This window comes from Mustelus asterias, chromosome 11 (assembly GCF_964213995.1).
Source record: "Mustelus asterias chromosome 11, sMusAst1.hap1.1, whole genome shotgun sequence".
NCBI lineage: Eukaryota > Metazoa > Chordata > Chondrichthyes > Carcharhiniformes > Triakidae > Mustelus > Mustelus asterias.
The window spans coordinates 29,440,057-29,467,859 of record NC_135811.1 but is presented as its reverse complement, the minus strand read 5'-3'; the positions used below and the strand labels follow the sequence as shown (position 1 = coordinate 29,467,859).

At 43.0% G+C, this 27,803-nt stretch overlaps 1 protein-coding gene across 12 annotated transcripts in view; it reads right to left on the bottom strand.

Moving 5' to 3' along the window:
• The window catches only part of LOC144500442 (uncharacterized), a 256,651-nt gene that overhangs the window by 51,836 nt on the left and 177,012 nt on the right, over window positions 1–27,803 (bottom strand). For all 12 annotated transcript variants that reach the window (XR_013498975.1, XM_078223362.1, XM_078223364.1 and 9 more), the window contains 3 exons: window positions 9,832–11,146; window positions 2,382–2,442; window positions 1,689–1,914 (listed from right to left, as the gene is read on the bottom strand). Coding sequence is in view for 11 of the 12 variants with exons in the window: in XM_078223362.1 (XP_078079488.1) it covers window positions 1,689–1,914; window positions 2,382–2,442; window positions 9,832–11,146 (1,602 nt within the window). In the remaining variant the exon portion in view is untranslated. The remainder of the gene's footprint in view (window positions 1–1,688; window positions 1,915–2,381; window positions 2,443–9,831; window positions 11,147–27,803) is intronic.

Genomic DNA, 27,803 nt, shown 5'->3' with positions numbered 1-27,803 from the left:
ATTTTTATCCTGTCCACTCTATATCTTCCCCTCATAATTTTGTACAGCTCTATCAAGTCGCCCCTCAATGTTTTTTGTTCCAATTTAACCCCAATTTATTCAATCTCTCCTCTTACTGCACTTTTTTAGCCCGGACAACATTCTTGTAAACCTCCTCGGCACTCTCTACAGAGCAATTACGCCCTTCTTGTATCCTGTCATTAGGGCAGCATGGTGGCACAATGCCTCACAGCACCAGGGACCCGGTTCAATTCTGAACTTGGGTGACTGTCTGTGTGGAGTTTGCATGTTCTCCCCGTGTCTGCATGGGTTTCCTCTGGGTGCTCCAGTTTCCTCCCACAGTCCAAAAATGCATAGGTTAGGTTGATTGGCCATGCTAAATTGCCCCTTAGTGCCAGGGGGATTTGCAGGGTAAATATGTGGGGTAACGGGGATAGGACCTGGGTGGGATTGTTGTCGATGCAGACTCGATGGGCAGAATGGCCTCCTTCAGCACTGTAGGGATTCTTTCATTCATCATAGAAATTTACGATACAAACACATACCAACCAGCTCATCATGCCCATGCTGATGACAAACAGTCATCCATCCTAATTCCATTTTCCAGCTCTTGGTTCATAGCCCTGGAGGTTTCAACACTTCTGATGCATATTCAAGTACTTTATAAAGGGTTTATGAGGGTTTCTCTCTCTCTCTCACCCTTGCCGACAATGAATATCAACTCCCCACCACCCTCTGGGAGAAAAATAATTCCCTTTAATCCTCCAATCTCTCACCTTAAATCTATGCCCATTGGTTATGGAGACTTCAACCATAGGGAATAGGGCCTTCCAATCCACTCTATCCAGACCCCTCATAATTTGATATGCTTCAATTAAGTCTCTCCTCAGCCTCCTTTGTTCCAAAGAAAACTCTAGCCTATCCAATCTTTCCTCATAACTAAAATTCTCCAGTCCAGGCAACATCCTCATAAACCCCTTTTTACCCTATCCATTGCAATCATAACTCTCTGATCGGGCTGCGTCCAGAACTGCAGGTTATGACCAAACAAATGTTTTATCTTGTTCAGGCACAAACTCCTTGCTTTTACATTCTGTGCTTCAGCTGATAACGGAAAATATCCCACCTTCCTTCTCCATCACCTTAGCAACCTGTTTAACCACCTTCAGGGATCTGCAGACATTCACACCAAGGTCACTCTTTCCTACAGTTCTCAGTAACCTACCGTTTACAGAAACAATACATTTCACTATGTACTAATACACGCAACAATAATAAATCAAATCAAATGCGCATTCCCTTGCCTTGTTAGCCATCCCTAAACACTTTAGCTCACACTCCACATCTTCCCACAGTCAACAGCTTTCTTCGAGTTTTTCATCACTCTCCCAACATTCAAATCCAAATCATGGATATATACCACAAAAAGCAAGGGACCCAGCACTAAGGTGAATTGCCCCTTAGCAGTCAAAGATGTGCGGGTTAGGTGCATTAGCCATTGAAAATGCTCAGGGTTACAGGGATAGGGTGGAGGAAGGACCTGGGCGGGATGCTCTTTCGGAGAGTCGGTGCTGCATCAATGGCCTCTTCTGCACTATAGGGATTTTATGGTTAATATATCTGGTTGCCAAATTAAATTATAAATTTGTATAGCAGTTACAAAGTACGTCAGTGCTTTTAAAACATACCCGCTGAAGAATAGTTCTCATTTACAAATTCAGAATTCTCATTGACGAATGCGGAAAGATCTGAAGGCTGAGGATAATCAGGTTTATCTTCTTCCAATTCGCTTTGTATTCCAGAGTAGGACCATTTCTGATTTGTCACTGAAGATGCCAGTTTCTCTTCATCAGTGGCATGTTCCACCATGCCAATTACCTGCGGGGTCTCAGGTGTATTAAGTGGCGTTGATTCCTAAAACATAAGCACCACAAATATTCATCCTGAAATCAAACCCTCAGGCAGGACTGCCAGCCAAAAGAATGCATACTTAGTCCATCAGCAACTGGTAATACAGCATTATAAACACAAGCATTAATTTCCCAAACACATGTGCTCCTTTAGGCAAATGCTTATAGCAAGCTTTAATAACAGAACTTACAACTTCCAAACTAGGATATCTGGGCTGACAAGCATGGTGTGTACTGTAACATTAAAATTGATACAGTGCCAAATAAAAGCCAAAAATGTGAATACACCGATTGTTTTATTATTCTTGAATTAACCTTCGGTACAGTGATAGCCCTCCTCCAACTGCTGCCACCACCCCCCTCCCCCACCCCCTCCACATCCCACCTCCTGCTCCCTCCCATTTGTCTACCAAGTCAAAGTACTGTTGTAGTTAGGAGTTCTGGATTTAATTTGAATCCATGTTTACTGACCTGCGAGGATGCTTCAGATAGTGAGGTACGCTTTGGGGATCTCTTCACCCGAAATGTATTTCTGCAGATAGAAGCAATGCATTTAAAATCTTCATCTACACCAGCTATTACTTCTCAGAGAGCAGCCAAAGATGCTTAAGCCCCGATTAGCAGAATTTTACACTGACAAGCAAGGCAAAGTGCCACGAAACAGCTTCGAGCCCCACAGACACTGAAACACGGTGAGCATATTTTACATTATAAATTGCTCCATTTCATTAATGGCCATCACAGAACGCAATCAACAAGCTGAGATTGGTGAAGGAATTCTCTCACCGCTTTGTATATCAAAGCTCACAGCTATTGACTAGTATATCCAGATCTATCCCAAAAGTTTAGCAAGGAGACAAGTTATCATAAAATCATAACCTATTCTGTGTATTGAGTCTGTCAAGGAGTTTGACTGGAATTTAAGTGAAATTGTCAGCAAAGCCAGCCACATTTTTTATTTTTAAAAAACTAATAAACATGCAGTAATATTGTTACTGCTTGTTTTGAAGCTTAAGAAACTAGTGGGAACTGCTGGACAGAATCACAGCATAAATAAAAATCAGAATGACCATTGGATCCAAATAACATCTTGCCTGGTCCACACAATGCAAGTACACTTAAAACATTTTTTGGCAGGTGCCATTAGGCAACTTGAAAGACCATTTCGAGCCAAGGTACAGCATAGGGGAGGGGCGGAGGAGGGGCGGGAGGTATATATTTAAAAAAACTGTCTTATGCTAATTTTGTTTAAAAGACAATGGAAGTATTAGGTAATAAACCAAGCAAGTGCATCAGCAGCTCTGAAATAGCAGCAGCAAAGGCAAGGCACACATGGAGCAGCTGTAAGCTGGACACAGAGATTTAACTGGACCTACAGAGAACATACAGAACTTCACTCTTCTACAGTCCCGAATCAAAGCTAGATTCAGAGAAAAGAAACAAGAAGCCAGAAAGAACTGACAGGGAGAATGTGGGGCAGGCAAAGGAAAGGTTTGTTAGGATGTTGGATAGATATGTATCTGGACTGTGTTTGTGAATGAATGTGACCGGGCATTCTGAGGAATGAAAATACACACAATACTCCTTCAGTTAGCTTACCAATGCTCAAGGCGCCTGCGATTACTTTTTAACATTGACAGTTAGCGATGTTCCATTGCAAAGTTCTGATGATCTTTTATAGTGTTGCTCAAACCTTTGCTGTTGGCGAAGGAGTCAACGGCGGTCAGGTATTTTCAGAGGAATCTTTAAAGATTTTTCGTTAATTGGGCTGGAGGTGGGTAGGGGGGGATTTAAGGCATAAGGAATCAGTGTGGGACACAATCAGTCTTTTGATGGATCTTCCTTACAATGAGATTGGCAAACATACTCCCCTAAAAAGGTATCTCAGCCACATGTATGTCCAAAATCAGGCAAGGAGTCCATTCTCTGGCGGGCAGCACAGTGGTACAGTGGTTAACACTGCTGCCTCACAGCGCCAAGGACTCGAGTCGATTCCCAGCTTGGATCACTGTCTGTGTGGAGTCTGCACGTTCTCCCATGTCTGCATGGGTTTCCTCCGGGTGCTCCGGTTTCCTCCCACGGTCCAAAGATGTGCGGGTTAGGTGGATTGGCCAGGCTAAATTGCCCCTTAGTGTCAGGCGGACTAGCTAGGGTAAATGCATGGGGTTATGGGGATAGGGCTGGGTGGGATTGTGGTCAGTGCACACTCGATGGGCCAAATGGCCTCCTTCTGCACTGTAGGGATTCTATGATAAAGTGCTTCCATGACTGGTTCAAGGGAGCTGTATTGAACATTAGGATCGACAAGCAGCAGCTTTGTGGAGCAGCTGGCAATGACTGCAGAACCGACAGCAGCAACTACATAACATTTCAAACTGCAATAAGGTGCAAAACCCACGCATAATGCCTCCAAAAACTTTCCCCAACAACAGACCAGGATTCCTCATCACTGGAAATGGTCACCTCTGCACTTGTAACACAGGAGTAAAAGCTGGAAATAGTCAGATTGGCGGAGAGGACCACAGCATTGCGGTCTAAATTGCATGATTTGACCCCTACGTGCATAGAATGAGTTTCTGATGGGAGCTCTGGGAGACAGGTTGCTCATCCACCTGAGACGCCAGGGACCCAGGTTCAATTCCCAGCTTGGGTCACTATCTGCACGTTCTCCCCATGTCTGCGTGGGTATCCTCCGGGTGCTCCAATTTTCTCCCACAATCAGAAGACGTGCTGATTAGGTGCATTGGCCATGCTAAAATTCTCCCTTCACCAGACTGATTCCCAGAATGGCAGGACTGACATATGAAGAGAGACTGGATTGACTAGGCTTGTACTCACTGGAATTTAGAAGAATGAGAGGGGGGGGTCTCACAGAAACACACAAAATCCTGATGGGACTGGACAGGCTAGATGTGGGAAGGATGTTCTCGATGTTGGGCAAGTGCACAACTAGGGGTCACAGTCTAAGAATAAGGGATAAACCATTCAGGATTGAGATGAGGAACAACTTCTTCACTCGGGGAATTCCACCGGTTCACAACTCTCTATCACAGGAAGCTGTTGTGGCCAGTTCATTAGATATGCTCAGGAGAGAGCTGGACGTAGCCCTTGTGGCTAAAGGCAAGGGATATAGAGAGAAAGCGGGAGTGGGATATTGAAAGTACGTGATCAGCCATGATCATACTGAATGGTGATGCAGACTCGAAGGACCAAATGGCCTACTCCTGCCCCTATTTTCTATGTACCCGAACAGGCGCCAGAGTGTGGCGATTGGGGGATTTTCACAGTAATTTCATTGTAGTGTTAATATAAACCTACTTGTGACAATAATAAGTAAACTTAAGAAGAATTAGGATGGTTGTCAACTCAGCAGTAGGTTGTCATGACTACCTGCTGCCTGACTTTGCTTGTACTACTGCTGTTTGAGTGCAATTCGACAGTAATGAAACAAAAATTGTCCCCACAAAATTATTCAGACTTAATCTCGAGTCATCGTGCAATAAAACTAAAATTTAATTGAAAGCTTCGAAAATCGTAAACCATGAAAGCGAACATTGGATTCTTTATAGAATCTCAGCGAACACAGAAATAAAACTGAAGACTTTAACAAAACCTTTGTTATGGTTGGTAACATAGCAATTGAAATGCAAGGCAAAAGGACAGTAAAAGTCACTGATTAGAGGCTGAGCCTATTGTGATGTCTTTGTGACAATCTGGTAATTGCTTCACAGGGAGACTAAATAAGGGAAATCACTTTGAAGATAGAGGATTTATATTAGCTCTGTACTATTACAATCATCGTCAACGTCAGAACATGTCTTCAATATGAACTGAAAACCATGCCAGATGTACATTCTTACTGCAGTTTATTCCTTCTGGCATTATTCTCAACACTAATATCATAGTTTAATAGGTCTCCTGTGAGAATGATGTACTTGCACAAAAATTAGAATATCTTCCATTGAATTCTGAATCTATGTTGTAACCAGGTTTATAGTTTAGTGAATCATAGAAACCCTACAGTGCAGAAAGAGGCCATCCGGCCCATCAGGTCCACACCGACCCTCCGACAGAATATCTTACCCAGGCCCAACCCTCCCTAGCCCTGTAACCCCACTAATTCCCCTAACCTACACCCCTTGGGACACTAAGAGGCAATTTAGCATGGCCGATCCAGCTAACCTGCACATCTTTGGAGTGAGAGAAGAAACCGGAGCACCCGGAGGAAACCCACACAGACACAGGGAGAATGTGCAAACTCCACATTGTCACCTGAGGTCAGAATCAAACCCAAGTCCCTGGAGCTGCGTGGCAGCACTGCCCACCCCTGCGCCACCCAAAACACAATCATAAAGTGATAGAATCCATACAGAGCCTCTGGAAATTAAATGTAATTTCTTCCTGACACAGACATTTAAAAAAATGTCATTTTAAAACAGTGTTATTGAATTGCTCAAACATTGCATAGCATAATGGATTGGTGAATATTCTGGTATTATAGTTATCCTCAACAGAAATGTGTACTTGCATAGAGGGTTTAACATAGAGACATTCTACGGTACTTCACAGGAGTGTTAGCAACAAAATTTGAAACTTGATGAGACGCTGGGAGAAATGATTAAGAGTTTCGTCTAAGAGGTAGGTAGGAGGAGGAACGCACGGTGGCACAGTGGTTAACACTGCTGCCTCATGGTGCCAGGGATCTGGGTTCGATTTCCTGTTTGGGTCACTTTCTGTGCAGAATTTGCATGTTCGCCCAGTGTCTGTGTGGTTTCTTCCAGGTGCTCCAGTTTCCTCCCACAGTCCGAAAGACATACTGGTTAGGTTGATTGGCCATGCTAAATTGACCCTAGTGTCAGTGGGACTAGCTATGGTATATGCATGGGGTTATAGGGATTGGGCCTGGGTGAGTTTGTGGTTGGTGCAGACTCGATGGGCCGAATGGTCTCCTTCTGCACTGTAGGATTCTATGATTCTATGCAGTGGAGAAGAGAATAGGCTCGGGAGGGAATTCTGGAGCATCGGACCCAGGCATCCTAAGACGTGGCTGCTAATGGTGAAAGACTAAAATTGGGGTTTCTCAAGGGACCAAATGGCTAGAAAGATGGTCCGGCAGCTAGAGAGAATTTGGGCATGTTACCCAACGCCAAATCGCAGCATGTTTCCAGCCTTCCTAGCCCGTACAATTCCACCCTGTTGTTTAAACACAGCGAAACTAATATTAGGGGCTATGGTTGACAATCCTCTGCGACTGGCCTGGAATCTCCAGAAATTGAATATCAATCTTCAGGAGCCTGCAGAAAAATCATACAGACATTTAACAAGTATGTTCTAATTTAAAAATAAATTCTTTGAGCATCTCTGTTTCCCAGATATAAAAATATTGAAAATGGGAAAAACTATAACTGTTCAGCTAACAGACAAGCATCATTCAATTGGATGAGTCTTTTTGCTTTCCAATTGGCGTCGGAAGGCAATGCAAAGATGGAGATGTTGGTTTACTAATGGCTGGAGCGTAGGGAAATATCTTGTGATGAAACCTCCAGGAATACAATTGATCACAGTTGGCAAACCTAGTAGGGGCACAACAGTTGACCTTGACTTCCCTGGACTAGGAAGTGATGGGAAGCAGAAGTCAGCCAAGACTTCTATTTTTTGCTGCTGTCTAATAATCCTGACTGGAAGATGTGTGTACATGATGAAGACAGAACAGTGTAATTGTGGGGCCTTCCATGAAACGCAAGCCTAGTAATATTCATAGAATAATGGCTGCTAGGCAAGGTTGTCCTGTAAGCCAAAATGAGTCAACAACACCAGGAGGGGTGGGAGCTATAAATTCACAGGTAATGAATTTTAAAAATCCAACTATTTATATTTCCTTTTTATACCTTTTATCAAAGTAAATTCTATCCGAAAAAGAGCAACAGGCTTACTTCAAATGAGATACTGCTGTTCATAACATTTGTACTGTTTATATTGATTTGAGAATCATAAAGATGCAACTTCAAAATCGTGCTTAGTTATTAAATCATTTATTGGTAGTTGAAGTGTTAAAGGTTTCTTATTAGCATGTTAAGCAGCCAATGGACGGGACTTTCTGGTCCTTCCTGGCACTGAAGGTGACCCCCCTGGGTCGGGTTCCCCAGCGGCAGCACAGGCGAACAACACAAGTGGTCATTGGCTTTGCTGGGGCCTGAAGATCCCGCTAGCAGCCAATGGCGTGCCTTCTCCACTGCTGGAAAACCCGCCATGGGGGGGGATGGGAAAATCCAAGCCAATATGTTAAAAATCCAGTGAGGTGTATACTTGTTTCCAAACAGAAGTAGTTCTGCACAGTTTATACCGAATGAATACTATCATGGGCTGGGAAATTCACTCTGAGCAGTTTAAAAGCACAAATCAAATTCTAACTATACATTCACCTGAAATCAGCATCTAACAAAATGAGCAGATTTACCCAAATCCAAAAGTTTTCTGCTGAAGTAAAATTAAAACTGGCCATCTTGTATAAAAAGCTACACCATTTCCACACAAAAATATGCTCATGCAATGATGTTCAACCATTATGGTCTCATGTTTCAGATCTATACATTCTAGAACACAATTAACATGCAAACACACAAATACACATTGTACTTGAGGTGTGATCAATCTGTTAACAAAGCATTAACAAATTGTCTGTGCTATTGCAGAGATCAAAGGTCAGCTGTGCCATAAATAAAAATGAGGAAATATGAACCCTCATGCAAATTAAGGGGAGATGATTGCTGGAGTTGTCAGGAAGTGCGTTGAAGTAGTGAGCAAAAGTAAAGAATGAATCTGTATAATCTCCACTTCCATTGTTGGCTTTCATTGCAAGAGGATTTGAATACAGGAGGAAAGATGTCATACAAGGACCTGGGTGAGACCAGTATTGTGTGAAGTTTTGGTCTCCTTATTCAAGAAAGGATCCATTTGCCATAGAGGGAGTGCAGCAAAGGTTCACCAGACTAATTCCTGGGGTGGCAGGATTGTTGTACATGGAGGGATTGAGTCGACTGGGCCTGTATTCACTGCAATTTGGAAGAATGAGATGGGATCTAATGGAAACATATAAAATTCTGATAAGGTTAGAAGGACTGGACGCAGGGATGTTGTTCCTTCTGGCTGGGGGGTCTAGAACAAGGGGTCACAGTCTCAGGATACAGGGTAGGCCATTTAAGACTGTGATGAAGAGAAATTCCTTCACTCAGAAGGTGGTGAACCTGTGGAATTCTCTACCACAAAAGGCTGCGGAGGCCAATTCACTGAATATATTTAAGAAGGAAATACATAGATTTCTAGACTCTAAAAGTGTCATGAAGAACGCTGGAGTATAGTGTTGAGATAGAGGATCAGCCATGATTATGTTGAATGGCAGAACAGGCTCAAAGGGCTGAATGGCCTACTCCTATTTTCTATGTTTCATACTTTTCTTTTAATCAGTCCTAATATTTTACCCAAAGAGTTTGAATTCTCGACTCCAGAGGGTCCTGGATGCATCATCATTGTGCATACGCAAGGCTGAGATAGATTGTTCGTCTCTCAGGGAAACAAAGGTTATGGGGAGCAGGTAAGAAAGTGGAGCTGAAGTTGGAGATTAGCCATAATCCTATTGAATGGCAGGGTCGGCTCAAGAGGCCACATGCTTTAACTCCTGCTCGCATTTCTTATATTCTTACGTACCACAAACCCATCTTCAGATTTTTTAATACAAAGTATCTCCATTAGCAATATCAAATAAGCTGATATTTTCAAAAACACCGATTGCTCTTTTTTGTAAATACAATAACCCGCACTTAAACAATTCACGTGATTGGAAACCTGCAAAGCACAATATTGATCATTAGGACGCAGTACATTGTTGCACATTTTTTAAAAATTTAACAACTTTAGTACTTACGTCTTTAAAGGTAGCCTCTTCTTCTTCGACGATTTATTGTTAACATCCCCCTCACTAGTACCAGTGTCATCATTCACCTCGAATGAAGCCGGGGAATGGGAAGGGGATCCTGAGATTTTTGCCGAAGATTTAAATGAGTCCACAGAGTTATCACAGTTGTCCATGTCAAAACTGAATGAAGCATGAGGCAACTTGGGAGAATTTGGAACCTGTATGTTCGTGCCAAATGGGTTGAAATTGGGATCATCCCATTTCGAAGGGTCAAATGAATACGTGGTCTTTGGAATCGGGATATCATCGGGATCAACGGTTGAATGAGATGGTGCAGCAAGAGCATTGTCTACCTTTTCCACTGCCGGAACCTTCTTGATTCCTATCTTTGGCTTTCGAAGTGGCATCTTTCCACCAGACTTTTTGCCAAATTTCTTAGGAATGGGCTTTTTATCTTGCTCAATTTCAAAACTGTCTTTATCCTCAGAATAATCAAACTCCAGCCTCACTGCATGGCCCACAGCTGGAGTATCCGGAAGCGTTGTAGACTCGGGTGCTATGTTATCCGCTTCTTTTAACACAGCAGTAACAGTCTCACTCTCACTCTGTGCTACTGGCAAGTTCTGTTGTTTATCTCCACTCGCAAGTGGATTACGCTCAGAAAGGTTATCTGGATCAAAGCTGCAGGAAGCCTGATGAGGAATGGGGAAGTCCTGTTGATCAACTGCGCTTTGTAAACTGTTGCAGGATGATTGAGATACAGTCACTTCATTATTAGTCTCGGGGACGGTGGACCTTGCTCGTGTTTCTGTCACAGTTGGAGTCTCTATTGGTTTATCTGCTTGTGTTTCTGCTGGTTTCTCGGACTTGGTCTTCCTTTTTAGAGATAGTGGTCTAGGTTTCTTTTTCTTGACGCTGTGAGCATTATCCGAGGCTATGCTAAAAGCCTCTGCCTGTAATGTTTTTGCCACCTCCTCTGTGCGACCAACATCTGTAGTTCCATCAGACTTTCGCGCCAACGGGGGAGATGTTGGCAGTGCCAAGCTGGTACTGTTCGTAGAGTGCAGAGAATTCTCACCGGATTGTCCACAAATTTTGGAACCTTCCGACTTCACAGGCGAGCTCGGATCCAAAGGAGAGGGAGGTTGGAAAGAGTCTAAAACATCAAGATTATCAAAATCTATTTTATAAGCACCACTGCTGGCTATTGGTTTATCCTCATCAAAGACAATTGAAGCTGACTCAGTGAGAGGTCTGAAGGAATCAGTTTCTTGCAGTGCGATCTCAGGGGCAACGCCAGTCTGATTATCATCGGGAAAAAACACTGAAATAGAAACAAAACAATGATTACTATACACTATCAGTGCAATAGAAATCTGCATTGACCTTTCGTCTCTAAATTCAGATTCATTTTTCTACCCCATATACCCAACTTGTAAGCAATCCAAGTCATTTTATAAAATTCATGGAAACATGGCGGGGTTTACAATGAAACTGTACTTTTAACAAAAAAACTATCAAGTCCGTTCATTCTGGCTTTGAAACCAACAAGATCTTATCTACCACGGCATTAATCACCTTAAAAAAAAATCATAACATATAAATGCAATGGCCGTTTGTAGAAATTAGCTCAACTCCAACATTCAGTCCCATTTGTCTCTATCACAAATTCATCCCAAGAACAATCCCTTTCCAACTCTTGTCCAACAAGCGCTCTTTGCTAAGTCTGCATTTCCTCGAGCTAAACACTGGGATGATTGAAGCTGCCATTTTTAATCGCCTGCCACTAAAATCCACCCTCCACCCCCTGCACTCCCCCATCCCCTCAACCCTCCTGGCCACTATCTCATGCTGAACCTGGCTGTTTACAGCAGGTGTGTTCAATCCTGCCAAGTCTACATTTCCAAGTTTTGCTGACATCCCATCCTCCACCCACAGAACCCCAGCTCATCCAAAATTCATTCCATTCGTTCTGTCAATCTAGTGGTGGCAGGTCTATTTTGAAATTAACTTTCCTTCTATCAGGGTAAAACTAGTAAGTGAGGAGGGGAAAAATTAGTTAAAACATTGGGCTACATTTTCATCCTCAAGGCAGGTAGCTGAAGTTGGGAAAATTCCCATCTTTGTCAACTCGCATGAGGAGTTATGAATGGCAGGGAGCATACCTTAACACGAGGGGCATGTGGGTGGAAAGGTGTTGTTTGAGGGGGACCGAGCTTGCCAGGCTAATTGATCTCTGGGCTCTCAGCCAAGAATACATAATGAGGCTTGGCTGAGAGCCCAGAAATCCATTAACCTTTTGAAATGCCTGAGCCCCAAGGGAGCATTGTATGATTGACACCTCCGGCTTTCTGAATTATGCTGTCAATTTCATACTCAAAATGGAGGTTTCAAGTTCTTGCATTTTCTGCTACTCATTACTCAATTATTTGGAGAATTGAGACTTTTATTGGGCTATAGTAAAATAAGTTTTATTTTAAGGAAGAGGAAAGTTATTAATGAATGACTTTTTGCAGCTTTTCTTTTACACATCTTACTGTCATTGTTATATTCAATGCTTCTATAAAGCATATAGTGGTTGAATAGACATGGACGAGCCATAGGAGGTGTGAGGGGCCAGAAGAAGATGAACAAGGGACATCACTTGCCATGGGGGAATGAGAGGACATAGGCGGTGAGTGGGAAGCCTTTGGAAATTGCCTTTCACTCATCCAGACTATGGTTCATGGCACCTTTGAGGTGCTGGAGCCACAACCTTCAGAAATCCCTGCCCTGCTCCATGCAAATTATGGAGGATTAGAACATGCCAACTCGGACACCGAAGCCAGCTTGGTGGAGAGTGCAGGGTGTTGGCTTGTGAGCCGAACCAGCTCACACCCTTGTAAGGCACCCCCTGAAAATCGTAAAAACCTCAGGATTGAGGTCAGGAATCCCAGAATCGGGACACACTCTCCATTTTTAAAGGTTTCCCCAGTCATCCCAAGTTGGCAAAACTCCAGGCCATTACTATCCACATGGTTGGTACCCATGTGAGTAAACACACTATTGCTCATTTTGATATATTTCACACAATCCTCACCAGTTTGAAACCATTATCCATTACATGCAGCGAGTTAAATGTTTTGATTCTTGATAAGCCACCTTTTCACATTCATTGCTTCCTTATGCAAATAATAACCTTTGCGGTCCATTCACATTTTTGTGTATGGATTCATTTTGCAGCATCAAAACAACTTCAGTAATTCAAATAATATTAGCGCAATGTTGCTCCAACTTGTTTCCGTAATTACATTGTTCCTATTTATAGGCTTAGAACATTCCATGTTCCAATATCCAACTCTTGTGACGTTCCTACGTGCCACTGAATAATTCACCCTCCTTCAAATTATGTTGTATTTTATTATGTAGTTGGGCTGGGATTATTCTAGAATACTGTTTATTCACAATCCAAAAAGAGATTCATTTTCTTCCTCCAGCTTGTTTTGTCACAATGGAATTCTTGGACTGAGGTAAAAGACAACCTGCCCTGGTCCCCCCCACCACCGTCCCCATGCCGACACTATAGTTAAGAAAGCCCACCAGCGCCTCTACTTTCTCAGAACACTGAGGAAATTTGGCATGTCAGCTACGACTCTGCTCTGCCCAAGACCGCAAGAAACTACAAAGGGTCACGAATGAAGCCCAGTCCATCACGCAAACCAGCCTCCCGTCCATTGACACTGTCTACACTTCCCGCTGCCTCAGAAAAGCAGCCAGCATAATTAAGCACCCCACGCACCTCGGACATTCTCTCTTCCACTTTCTTCCGTTGGGAAAAAAGACACAAAAGTCTGAGGTCATGTACCAACCGACTCAAGAACAGCTTCTTCCCTGCTGCCATCAGACTTTTGAATGGTCCTACCTCGCACTAACTTGATCTTTCTCTACACCCTAGCTATGACTGTAACATTACATTCTGCACTCTCTCCTTTCCTTCTCTATGAACAGTATGCTTTGTCTGTATAGCACGCAAGAAACAATACTCTTCACTGTATACTAATGCATGTGACAATAATAAATTAAATCATATCAAACCAAACCTTTGGCCAGAATTTTCCGACCGTTCACATTGGTAGGATTTTCTCACCTCGCTGCAGTGAATGGAGATTTGGCTTGCCCCCAAATTCTCTGTCTTCACTGCAGCAGGAGCATGGCATGAACAGGCAATAAGATTGCGCCCAAAATTTGCTTGTATGCAAGAGATCCAGACTAATTCTTGTTTTTGACCACTCATTGATAAAGTTTGGGTAATCCTTTGGATCCGAGCTCGCCCGTGAAGTCGGAAGGTTCCAAACTTTGCGGACAATCCGGTGAGAATTCTCTGCACTCTACGAACAGTACCAGCTCGGCACTGCCAAGTTTGGGTAAAGTCAGGCATTAAATACCTTCCTCCTGAAAACTTGCTGAAATTATAATTGGAAAATTAATTCACGACCACAACATACTTCAAAACAAACTTCAAATCATAAAACAGAAGTTGCAATCCAACAATCACAAAATGTAAGAATCCTCAAGAAACTTGCCACAAAAACAACAGGGCTTCTGGAAACCTCGACTGCTTCTACACTGTGAACAACATTAACTCTGAAAGGAAACCCTGATGCAAATTTGCCATCTCTATGGTTCTGCCAAAACTAAGAAAGCTGGATAAAACAAACAACTGCATGCAAACTGTTCTGCTCCCAGATACTCAAAAGGCTAACAGCATAATGAGATAAAGAAAGCTAGCATAAAATAATCTTCGCTGGGGAAATTATAGCAATATGGGTAGTTCCAAGAATGGTGCGAAAAGCAAGAATCAAGGGATGATGGCAAAAAGATTAACCAGTGAATGGATACAGAAACTAATTGCTTAATAGCAAGCAATCCAGATCAAATGAAGTCATCGAGTGGACAGCAGCATCCTGTTTACATTTGGTCAAAAGTAATATTTGGATTTAAGGACTGAAGTTTGAGATCCTCTTGCCATCCATAACCAATTCATTTAAATGGACTATCAGTGGTGTTACAATTAGAAAATGTAGGTCAAAGTGTTCAAATGGAGCTAATGTAGACCTGAAGATAATGTTATATCCAAGGTGTGATCAACATGGTTCACAAATGAAAGAGGAGGCTGTTGTCAATATTTAGTTTAACGTCTTGTTGAAGTTGTACAAGACATTGGTAAGGCCACACTTGGAATACTGTGTGCAGTTCTGGTCACCCTATTATAGAAAGGATATTATTAAACTACAAAGAGTGCAGAAAAGATTTACTAGGATGCTACCAGGACTTGATGGTTTGAGTTATAAGGAGAGGCTGGATAGACTGGGACATTTTTCTCTGGAGCGTAGGAGGCAGAGGGGTGATCTTATAGAGGTCTATAAAATAATGAGGGCATAGATCAGCTAGATAGTCAATATCTTTTCCCAAAGGTAGGGGAGTCTAAAACTAGAGGGCATAGGTTTAAGGTTAGAGGGGAGAGATCCAAAAGTGTCCAGAGGGGCAATATTTTCACACAGAGGGTGGTGAGTGTCTGGAACAAGTTGCCAGAGGTAGTAGTAGAGGCGGGTACAATTTTGTCTTTTAAACAGCATTTAGATAGTTACATGGGTACGATGGGTATAGAGGGATATGGGCCAAGTGCGGGCAATTGGGATTAGCTTAGGGGTTTTAAAAAAGAAAGGGCGGCATGGACAGGTTGGGCCGAAGGGCCTGTTTCCATGCTGTAAACCTCTGTGACTCTATGACTCTATGATTTGAATAGTAAATGAAGAATGCAAAAGACACCACGAGATGGGATTAAAGTTATTGCATTAATCTTTAATCTTCTTTGCTTGCTCTTCATGGAAAAGTCATCTCTCCACCAAATAGCTAGATGAACAGAGCAGGATTTTCTGCTTTTATTTTGTAACTTGAGTTTGGTTAATGGGGGGGGCGGGGGGTGGCTAGCAATTCCTGTTGCTTTCAGGATCGTCCACCTGGAATCGGGTGGCGAAGCATGGGTAAGTCTTAATGTAGGGCAGACAAGACTATCCAAGTTAGCCAGAATGACCAGAGACGACATATGTCCAATTTTGTGCCCTCACCCTATCACGATACAAGATCAGACACTGGCAATGTCCATGTTACTGGCATCCAGAATTAGTAAGGGATTGTAAAGGGGCCTACAAATACCCATTTTCCCTTGGAATCCATAATTGGATGATTGATTAATTTCTTCCACCCATGATTTTCAGATTTTAGGTGCATAACTTGGATGCAGGAAGGTCCCGTTCAGCAGGATCCCAAGGTTGCAATTACCATTTCACACAGCCCCACCTGGCAACAAGCTGCAGGGGGGGAATAATGTAGCAAGTCCACCTGAAATATGCAAATGAGCCTAACCCCAAGGAACACATCAAAAGATTAATAGTCAGGTGTGGAAATGCATTCCACTGAACTTGGCAATGTTGCCACCAAAGGGAAACTCAAAATGCTTAGAAATAACCTTTTGTTATGACGGCCACAGGGGATCGTCAACAGATCTCCCTGTGGACCTCGTAGAATACAAGCCCCCCCACTAGGCAAGTGCAGGCTCGCCCAAGGGAAGCTGCAGCGGAGGGAGGGGGTGGGCAACAGTCAAAGACTCGGGGCTTGACTTTCACTCTGTGACCATAGAATGGCATTTCAAACATACTGTAAATAGAGGGTGAATGGGTGACAGGTGACTGGCCTCGGTAAGATTATTACATCCTATTTTTTATCTTTTTTTAAAAAAAAAGTGCACTCTTCCTTTCCCCAAAGTGTAAAATCTCAAGTCATAGGAATGGAAGCTTGCGAGATCATCAAGGATCTTTCTTTTTGTGGAATTTGAAATGCAGCCAACGAGACCATTCACACTTCCTGCGGTGTGAGAATGTGAGGCAAGAGTTTCTGATCTAAATTAATGTTCCCTGATCCAAAGGCAAGCAGATTATTTCAATGATGGAATGGTGATTGCAAGAAGCAAGTTATTGAGAAAGTTACTCAAATAAAACTGCAATTAAACCAGCAATTTATACTAAATCTAAATTATGAATGACAATTCACAGAAAATGGTATCTCAAATTGCAAGTCACACATGACCATGAATGAAGAAAGAGTTGGTCTCAACACCTAGTTTCAGCTCCTTTGATGAATATGCATGGTCCTTTCTCTTTCCCTTCCATCCCATGTTATTATTGAATTTATGTGATACACACACACACTGTTACAATTCTCAATGGGCAAGATCATCTCAGCTTGAAGGAGAAATTTATAATGACCCCCGTTATCATTCAGCTACTTTTGACTTTCCAAACCTTTGCATCTCAAATGTTTGCCACTCTCAGACATAAAACAGATTTCTTCATCAAATTCTTACCAGAAGATCTCAAACTGAGTTCTCCAGCTCCCATGACTCCACTTGAAATAGGGAGAGATGATAATCATCCAATGCTCGGGGAACTGAGCAGATTCAAGGAGGTTAAATCAGCAGAATCCATAAGCAAGGTTCAGTTGCAGGTTGCTGAAACCGTACAACAGAAATGCTTCCTCCCGGCACAGTAAACAAACATTTTCACAGACCCCGTGGCTCACCCTCACCCACCTTACGAATTTGTCCCCAATCATAGAATTCCCACAATGCAGAAGGAGGCCATTCAACCCATCGAGCCTGCACCGACCACAATCCCATCCAGGTCCTATCCCCATAACTCCACTTATTTGCTCTGCTAAGCCCCCTGACAATAAGAGACAATTTAGCATGACCACTCCACCTAACCAGCACGTCTTTCAGACTGTGGGAGTAAACCGGAGCACCCGGAGGAAACCCACGCAGACATAGGGAGAACGTGCAAACTCCACACAGACAGTGACTCGAGGTTGTGAGGCAGCAGTGCTAACCACTGTGCTACCATGCCGTCCTTCCCCAAACATCCACAATACTCCTGGCCTCGACAATCTAACCACACCCCGCTGTGATCTCATCCATCTCTCCTCCCACTCCGCCGCCGCTTTCTCTGTTCTGCTCTCCTGCCTCATTGTTCCCCTAATGCGGCCTTGTACCACAGGCCTGGTCCCCATCAATCAGGCTGGTCTTCAGGCAAGCACCCTGCAGAAATAAATAAACATTTAAAAGCCCTCCTTCTGAAACTTCTTCTGATCTCCCCCTCTGTGAATTTTCCCACCGCTGGTTCCACAGCCCAAGTAACTATCAGGATTTCTCACTCTTGGAAGCCTTGACATAACTTTTACGAATTACAACCAATATAAATGTTTAAATAAATCACCTTTCTCTCATTTTGATCAGATCGCAGCAGATGTAGGGCTGGGTTCAGGGGCCAGTTTTCTCTGGAACAACTGGGAAAGGAGACAGGAAACAACAGCTGTGCGCTCAGAGGCACTCCTGATGATTCATCATCTATCGTCACCGAACACACACATTCCAATCCAAAATGAAACAGAACAGAGGGAGGCAAATATTTACATCGTCTAAAATCGCTTCTCTTCCTGGTTCTCAAGCTCCAAGCAGTCCAAAAGTTTTGAACCGAGTCAGACAACTTCCCAATGTGGTAAAAATTGGTCGCAATGTATTTCAGTCATGAGGAAATATCACCACCATGTCCTCATGGAACTCTTCAAAACACATTTGTTAATGGACATCAATGTTGCCAAGCTACATTATTGTATTATAGGAAAAGAGAATCATCGAGTGGGGGTGGATAATGACGTGAGGGAATTTAGTCATTTTCATGTGTCAATTCCAAGCCATTCAACTGCTGCAGCAGAAGGAATATTGACTCGGGGGCACGTAGTAAAAAGAGCACCGAAAAATATGGAAGATATTTTAGTTCGCACAAAGTGAAGTCGATGGCAGTAATTGCACAGAGCAGGTTGCCGGTACAAAATCCAGCAACTCAAAGGGTTGTTCTGCTTTCAGTTCTCAGCCAGAGCATCGTGCAAGAATTAAAATGCAACCTTTATTGACAACGCGAAGATATTGTAGCCACAATTGAAAAGGTTCCATACGAAAATAAATTTCAGCTGGATTGCGGAGGGGGAGTTTCCGCATGTTCAGGAATCCTGGCCAGAGGGTGGGAGGAAATAAAGAAACTCTGAAATTTAAACATCTGCATGGAAACATGCTCTCTATACCAAGAGAAAACAAAAGCTGGATTCTGAGAAGTGAATGTCTGATGATGACCTCTCCAGCTCACATTATTTCTTCCCCCAAGAATTTTTGAGGTTGTAATATTGATATAAAAACACAGGTTTTATATTGATTGTAATCACCCTTTTTAATCTTTTCATACATGTCTTTGGGGAGAATATTTTGGATGCCAACAGACATTCAGTTTAATTGTGTGCACATCGTTCTACTGGAATTCAATGAGAGCTACGATCAGCACCTGTTGTATTATTTCTTTTTGACTCAATTGAATTGAAGTGTAAAATCTCACCGTTAAATGGCAGAACTTTGGGCGGGATTCTCTAGCCTCATCAGACAGCCCACGGGAATCCCGATGCCCTACTGAATGGGGTGTCAGAAATCACCATGCCATGAGTGATTGTCAGGTCTGCCAGGGCGAGAAGGAGCAGTAGAGCCATGAAACCCGCAACCCAGGGAGAGTGGCGAGGTGAGCCCCTTGCCCCCAGACTGAATCGACCCAACCCCCAGGATCCTTGAGGGATCCTTCCCATGCAGCCTGGCAGCAGCAGAAGGGCAAATGGCCACTGGATGTACCTCCTTGGCTCCCCTCAGGGTCCAAGGTGCCAGATCAGGGTGTCAGTACCAGAGTGCTGGGGGCAGCTGCACGCTGTTGTCACTGCCAAGGTGCTTGCCCTGAAGGTGGGACTGAATGGAGGTCTAAGGGCAGAGGAGGGATGAGAATATAGGGGGCATGGTTAGTAAGTTTGCAGATGACACCAAGATTGGTGGCATCGTGGACAGTGAAGAAAGTTATCTCCAATTACAATGGGATCTTGATCAATTGGGCCAGTGGGCTGACGAATGGCAGATGGAGTTTAATTTAGACAAATACGAGGTGATGCATTTTGGTAGATTGAACTAAGGCAGGACTTATTCAGTTAGTGGTAGGGCATTGGGGAGAGTTACAGAACAAAGAGATCTAGGGGTACATGTTCATAGCTCCTTGAAAGTGGAGTCACAGGTGGACAGAATGGTGAAGGCGGCATTCGGCATGCTTGGTTTCATCGGTCAGAACATTGAATACAGGAGTTGGGACGTCTTGTTGAAGTTGTACAAGACATTGATAAGGCCACACTTGGAATAGTGTGTGCAGTTCTGGTCACCCTATTCTAGAAAGGATATTATTAAACCAAAAAGAGTGCAGAAGAAATTTACTAGGATGCTACCGGGACTTGATGGTTTGAGTTTTAAGGAGAGGCTGGATAGACTGAGACTTCTTTCTCTGGAGCGTAGAAGGCTGAGGGGTGATCTTATAGAGGTCTATAAAATAATAAGGGGCACAGATCAGCTAGATAGTCAATATCTTTTCCCAAAGGTAGGGGAGTCTAAAACTAGAGGGCATAGGTTTAAGGTGAGAGGGGAAAGATACAAAAGTGTCCAGAGGGGCAATTTTTTTTTACAGAGGGTAGTGAGTGTCTGGAACAAGCTGCCAGAGGTAGTAGTAGAGGAGGGTATAATTTTGTCTTTTAAAAAGCATTTAGATAGTTACATGGGCAAGATGGGGAGAGAGGGATATGGGCCAAATGCGAGCAATTGGGATTAGTTTAGGAGTTTAAAAAAAAGGGCGGCATGGACAAGTTGGGCCGAAGGGCCTGTTTCCATGCTGTAAACCTCTACGACTCTATCAAAGAGTGGGGAAAGAGGGGAGCTATTCGGCCTCTCCTCACCTGATTGTCAGCAACTGTTCAATGCACATTGACAAAATTACAAACTACAGCTCAACTCTTCCATTCACAATCAGAACCCTATTTCCAACCCTGATCAGACAAAAATATACACACTTTCCTTCCGCTGATTTTTCAAGGGCAATCTTCTGATGGACAATCCAACAGAATCCAGTCACTGCAGGAAACCTCAGCAGGAGTAGAGGAGAGAATCCATGCAGAAGCCATGCCCCCTTTTGCACTTGCTGCAATATCCTGGTCTTATCCTAAAGCTCTGAAAAGCTACAGAGAGATGGCAAGTGCACAAGGGGGTAGGATGGATCATGATGCAAGTGGATCAGAGAGTAAGGGGGCAGTTGGGAAGGGTAGGTAGGTGATTGGGTCGGGAGTAGTCAGGGCATGTTGGGAGGGGTGTCAGGCTGGGGGCTCATAAGGTCGTTTCCAGGGTCGAGAGTCGGGTAGTGGGAGTCAGTCAGGTCAGGTTGAAGGCTCATTAGGTTGGGTCTGGTGGGATAGTGAGGGCTGATCAGGTCAGGTCAGAGGGAGAGTCAAGGAATCAAGAGGGGGGGTGCAGGAATCGGGGCTGGCAGCGCAGGTGATTAGGTCAGTTAATGGTTATCCACCAGCTAGTTTAGGTTTTCTTTTCTGTATAAAATTTCCTGGGTAACTAGTCAGGTAGGTAATACGGAACTGTTCAAAATCACAAACTCTTAGCAGTTGGAGACTTTTTCAGAGGGTCCCGGAGAACAGCGGAATTGCCCATCACAAGTTCAAACTTTCCAGGCAATTGCCACAGAGTCCTTGTGCTGGGACTTCCAAGGGGTCCCACAGCACATCTTCCAAGGTATGTCTGGTCTCCAACCAGAAATCATTTAGCCAATGTTCAGCAAGGACACTACAGATCAACAGCGACACTACAGATTCACAGTAACTACCCCAGTATTTAAATACAAATGTTGTCACCTTTGATTTATTATTGTCACATGTATTGGTATACTGTGAAGAGTATTTTTTCTTGCGCACTATACAGACAAAGCATACTGTTCATAGAGAAGGAAAGGAGAGAATGCAGAATGTAGTGTTACAGTCATAGCTAGGGTGTAGATAAAGATCAACTTAATATGAGGTAGGTCCATTCAAAAGTCTGATGGCAGCAGGGAAGAAACTGTTCTCGAGTCGGTTGGTATGTGACCTCGGACCTTTGTATCGTTTTCCTGACAGAAGAAGGTGGAAGAGAGTATGTCCAGGGGGAGAGTCCTTGATTATGCTGGCTGATTTTCCAAGGTAGCGGGAAATTTAGTCAGTGTCAATGGATGGGAAACTGGTTTGTGTGATTGGGGAACAGAAGTTCAAAGGGATATAGCATCATACAGAGAGTCACAATGAGCAGGAGGAGGCCAAATGGCCCACTGAGTTCATGATGGTTCTCTGTAAAGTCTCAATCCCCCACCCTATCCCCACAGCATTGAAAATTTATTTCTCTCAATAGCATATCCAATTCCCTTTTTGCATCATTTATCGTCTGTGTTTCCATGACCCTCACAGACAGTGAGTTCTGGATCATTACTACTCAGTGCTAAAAGAAGCCCTCCCTCACATCACCCTTGAATTTCATCCAAAACCTTCAATCTCCATAGTCTGAGCCTTGTACCATCAGCTAATCCAAACAGCTTCCCTTTGTCAACCTTTTTGAAACCTGTCACATTCTTGTACACCTCCACCAAATTTCTCCTCAGTCTCCTCTGCCCCAGGGGGAACAACCCCAATTTCTCTAACTTAACCTTGTAGTTAAAATTCCGCAGCCCTGGAACCACTCTGATAAATCTCCTCTGTACCCTCTCAAGGACACTTACATCCTTCCTAAAATATGGTGACCAGAACTGGACAAAATATTCTGGTCGTAGCATGATTAGAACTTTATCAAGGCACAGAATTTGTACTCAATGCCTCCATTTATTAAGTCCAAGATGCCATTTACTTTTCTAAACCACTCTCTCAAGTGGGGAGACTGTGGCATAGCAGTATTATCACTGGACTAGTAATCTAGAGACCCAGTAAATGCTCTGGTGACCTGGGTTTGAATCCTACCATGGCAGATGGTGAAATTTGAATTCAAATAATAAAAGAAATCTGGAATTAAAGGTCTAATGATGACCATGAAACCGTTGTCGATTGCTGTAAAAACCCATCTGGTTCACTAAAGAACAAAGAAAATTACAGCACAGGAACAGGCCCTTCAGCCCTCCAAGCCTGCACCGACCATGCTGCCCGACTGAACTAAAATCCCCTACCCTTCCGGGGATCATATCCCTCTATTCCCATCCTATTCATGTATTTGTCAAGATGCCCCCTTAAAAGTCACTACCATATCTGCTTCCACTACCTCCCCCGGCAAAATGCCCGGTACCTGGGTACCCACTAATGCCCTTAAGGAAAGGAAATCTACCATCCTTACCTGGTCTGGCCTGCATGTGACTCCAGGCCCACCCAGCAATGTGACTGATTCTTAAATGCCCTCCGAAATGGCTTAGCCGGCAACTCAGTTCAAGGGCAATAAGGGATGGGCAACTAGTTGGCCCAGCCAGCAACGCCCACAGCCACCTGCCACCTTCTATGCACCTATTGCATTGCCCATTCTGCTTAGCCACCCATGCCCCTGTCACAGCCAATAGTATCACCCTCACTGTTTGCCACACCAATAAAATCATTTATTTGGGCATTTTATATAATCTCACAAAACCACCCACAACCCACTTTCATAGAATCCCTACATTGCAGAAAGAGGCCATTCAGCCCATCGAGCCTCCACCAACGACAATCCCACCCAGGTTTTATCGCCATAACCCCACGTATTTACCCTGATAATCCCCTTGACACGAGGGGGCAAGTTAACATGGCCAGTCCACTTACCCTGCACATCTTTGGAGTGTGGGAGGAAAACAGGAGAACCCGGAGGAAACCCACGCAGACACGGGGAGAACAGGCAGACTCCACACAGACAGTGACCCGAGCTGGGAATTGAACCCAGGTCCCTGGCGCTGTGAGGCAGCAGTGCTAACCACTGTGCCACCGTGCCGTGCTTTAATTGGAAAGTGACCATTAGTCACACTGAGCTGCTTCATTCACTTATTATTCTCGGTGCTGCTTTTTGCAGCTCAAGTCGAATGTCACAAACAAAGAATACACAATATTGTTTTAACATACAGAATAAAATGATAGTTATGTAGCAGCCTGGGTGACAAGAGTTTCACCCAGACTGGTTCCTACATTGTATGTTTTTTTAAATCCAGTACAGTATGATTTTCTTCATACACCCTTTTGAAAAGAACAATTAGACCTGTGCACACCAGCTGGAGTACCAGATGTCCTCCATAAATGGTTGCCTTCCAGCAAGACCTGCTTCAACAGCAGATTTATACAACAGCTTCAATTACAATATCCAGGATAGTTTTTTTCTGCATTTATAAATAGAACTGTATCATCCCAGTTAATAATATCTTCATCCACCAAGGCAAACTCAACCATTTCACTCCTGCAGTATTCTCAACAAAATGTCCAATTAAGAAATGCCTCCCTGTTGTAACCATCGCTTTCAGGAGACAGGCTCCTGAAAGATGCCTATTTAGCTTTTATCTGATGAACTCAGCTGATCGGCATTTAATTAATATTTTGACATGTTTGTGTCTTGTAAATAAGTAACACATTCAATGCTCATAACCCTGGCTATTATCTTAACAAGCTTTCAGTTTGTAGCCTATTCATATGGTCAAAGTGTCCATTTCAGGAACCAGGTTTTATTCTACTGGGAATAAGAAGAGCAGGCGAGTTGTAAAGATGAATCTCTAGATCTCTTAACAGCTACAACAGCTGTTAACCTAGATAATAATGGTAGCTGCCCTCAGCAAACTAATTAGCAGCTCCCAGTTTTTCTTTGCTCATCAAATATGCCCTACTCAGCATACTCAAGTGCGTTAAATTCAGGGATGGTTCTTACGGTTATCTGTGCAGAGCTGCTCTCCTTATTTCCCACCTTGTGCGACAGGTAGTGATGTTCAAATTCTCTTGTGAGAAATAGGATTTGAGGCACTATAATTCACACACAGCTTTAAAACAAGTAGATAATTGGAGGGATAGCGTGCATTTTGGAGTCCCAGTTGCCAGGCTAGGTGCTGCACAGGTCTAACTTGGTCAGTACGTTGAGGGCTGTGACATTTGGTGCGTTCATTGGTAATAGCATTGCAAATCTTCCACAATACTATCCTCTTGGCAAACAGTATTCCTGCAGTGAATGTTCTACAAACATGCAGTCAAGATTTGCCATTGTGCAGAGACTGCCTGCGTGTTTCTGCTCCTGGCTGCTTTTACTGAATAAATTAAAGATACATCGAGAGCCAGAGTAAATGATTCATTCAATGTTGTGTTGTGCAATAGTGTCTTTACACGCCAGTTTTTTGTTAACACCCTGCTCAAGTGCAGCCCCTCTGAGTAAAGAGTAGCACTGAAATCAGTGTATGGGAACGTTTGGAGGGACATAGACAATGTATTGATGGGGTTGAGACTTTGAATAAGCAGTACTTTTGTTAAGAAAAAGCAATAAGAAAAATTACACAGGCAGGAAATCCAAAACAAACACAAACAAAAAAGTGCAGTGCGTTCATCAGAATCTAAACCAGGAAGACAGGTTAATGTTTTAATAGGAATCCTTCATGGGTTGGGTCATAGCCAAATGTGTTGAGTACCAATGAAGGGTTTCATTCCAAAATGAAAACCAGTATTTCATTTCCAGACAGTAACTGATCTGTCAGGTTGAAGCCTCACTTCACAACTTGAGCACATGATGGAGGCCAAAAGGCAGTATTGAGGGTGCGCTACAATTTCAGAGCAGCCCTCCTTCCTTTGAGATGTCTGGTTGCTCGAAGGATCCCATGGCACAGTTCACAAACAGAGCAGGGGAAATTTTCCGTGGCCCGTTCAAAATTTGCTGCTCAACAAGCATCCCCCAAAACAGATTAGCGGATCATTTCTTTCATTCCTGTTTGCAGGGCCTTGCTACAAACTGGCTGCCTTCTCCGCCTGCCAAACAGTGGTTACACACGTCAATGATAATTCATTGGCTGGGAAGTGTTTTACAATGTGACAGGGACGTCAACGGCATCTACAAATTCAAGCTTGTTCTTTCTCTGCATTTCCTTCTGTCGTTTCACTGTTAAAAATGAACTGTTTGTTTCAGTTCTGCCTGAAGCCCGAGTTAATTGAAAGCCTTTTCGGCAACAGTTCTACTCTCAATACTATCTTCACATTCTTCACATACAGGTTATGATGCAATTTTATTAATGCTGACATTTAGTAAACAAAAATCAGACCAAGACCACGAGTCAAATATTCCCTCATTGAAATCAGACACCTTCATTAGAAAGCAGGGTAATTAATCATTGCCAGGAAGTTCAGAGGCTTCTCTTTGTCAGAGTTGTTACCCATTATCCTGATTGGAAACATTCAGAAAGCAGTTTCCCGACAGATTATTGTTCTTTGTTTGGAGATTCTGTCAAACGCAATACAGGTTTTCAAAAAATCTCCATTGTACATCATAAATTGAACATTAGTTTACAGTTCATTTGTTAAAGAGCTTTTTGTGTGTGGGTGTCGGGGTCCAAAACACCCTTTAAATGTTTTAAAGGATGTGGACTCAAGATATGAAAAACATCTGTAAACAACTATATAAAATTTGCATCCACGAAACATATGCAGTTCTGGACACTGTAATATTAAAATGGCACCAACCATATTATTCTGGTCAGCAATTGGATTCCAATTTGAAGGATTTTGTTGAGTTGGAGGGAAATAAAGGACTGTCTGGTTTAAATTTTATGGTTTTTTTCAGCATATCCAAAGAATTTGAAATTTAGGCCAGAATTCTCCAACCATTCACACCGGCGAGATTCTCCAGTCCTGCCGCCAGCGCATCCCCACCCACGGGTTTCCCTGCAACGTGGGGTGATGGGAACAATGGGAATTCCCATTGACAGCGGCGGAACCAGAGAATCCCGCTGCTAGCAAACAACGCGCCACCTCCCGCCGGCGAGAAACCCGTGGCTGGGAGGCCGGAGAATCTCACCCTTAGACTATGTAAATCCATGAGTTTGAAACCAGCTGTTTCCCAGATGTCTCTTGTTTTCTTTTGATAATTTTGTTTTCCAGTTTAGCATGTAATGAGGTAATATTGTTGTATTGAGGTAAACCATAAGCTTCTTAGATCATTGCCAAAATTCAGAATAAATACGGGTGAACTACATTGCTGACTGAGATATTTTGAATGAGGAAGTTAATTTTAAAACCTTATGTGGAAAAAAAAGATTTGTTATTTATTTAGTGCCGCAGGATTTCCTATAGCACTTCATGAATTACTCTTTCAAGTTTGGTCAGATTAAAATGATACCCCGAAAAGAGAAAGTCATCCAAGATCTCTTTAGCAATGTGTGGAGCATATATATAATATATATATTTTGTGTGTATAAATTTCCACCCACTGCTTTGGCCAATTAGCTATCGAAATAAATGCACATTAGTCAATCCAGAATTACTTTAACCCATCAGTCCAATATTAGGCATAACACTGAACATTTTCAAACCAAATGTTCTGCCATTCGCATCCCAAAAAATAAAATATGAACAGGATGGAGTGGTTAAAAGAAAACATGCTCGAGAAAGATCCACCTGTATTGATTCAATTTTTAAAGAGTAACAGTAGATTTGTATAGCAGCATTTATCCTCTGCCCACTTGAAATTAGTTCAAATCCATCCAACACAACATGATACTTCACTCTGTCACAGTGACATTTTTTCTCCTTGTAAAAACTTCATAAATTTGGCAAAAGTTAGCAACTGGAAGTGGCTCCATATCATTTTAATATGTCAGGCAACTGTATGAACTGTTATTTTTTTTAAAAAACAAACGCAGGTCCATTTTGGAGTTAGCTACTGCATATGTTCAATTAGGGCGAGTGCTGCTTCAGTGATTTATTTTTAGCACCCGAGTAAGGATTCAAACAGCCTTACATTGCACTGCGGAACGCCACTACGGAAATCC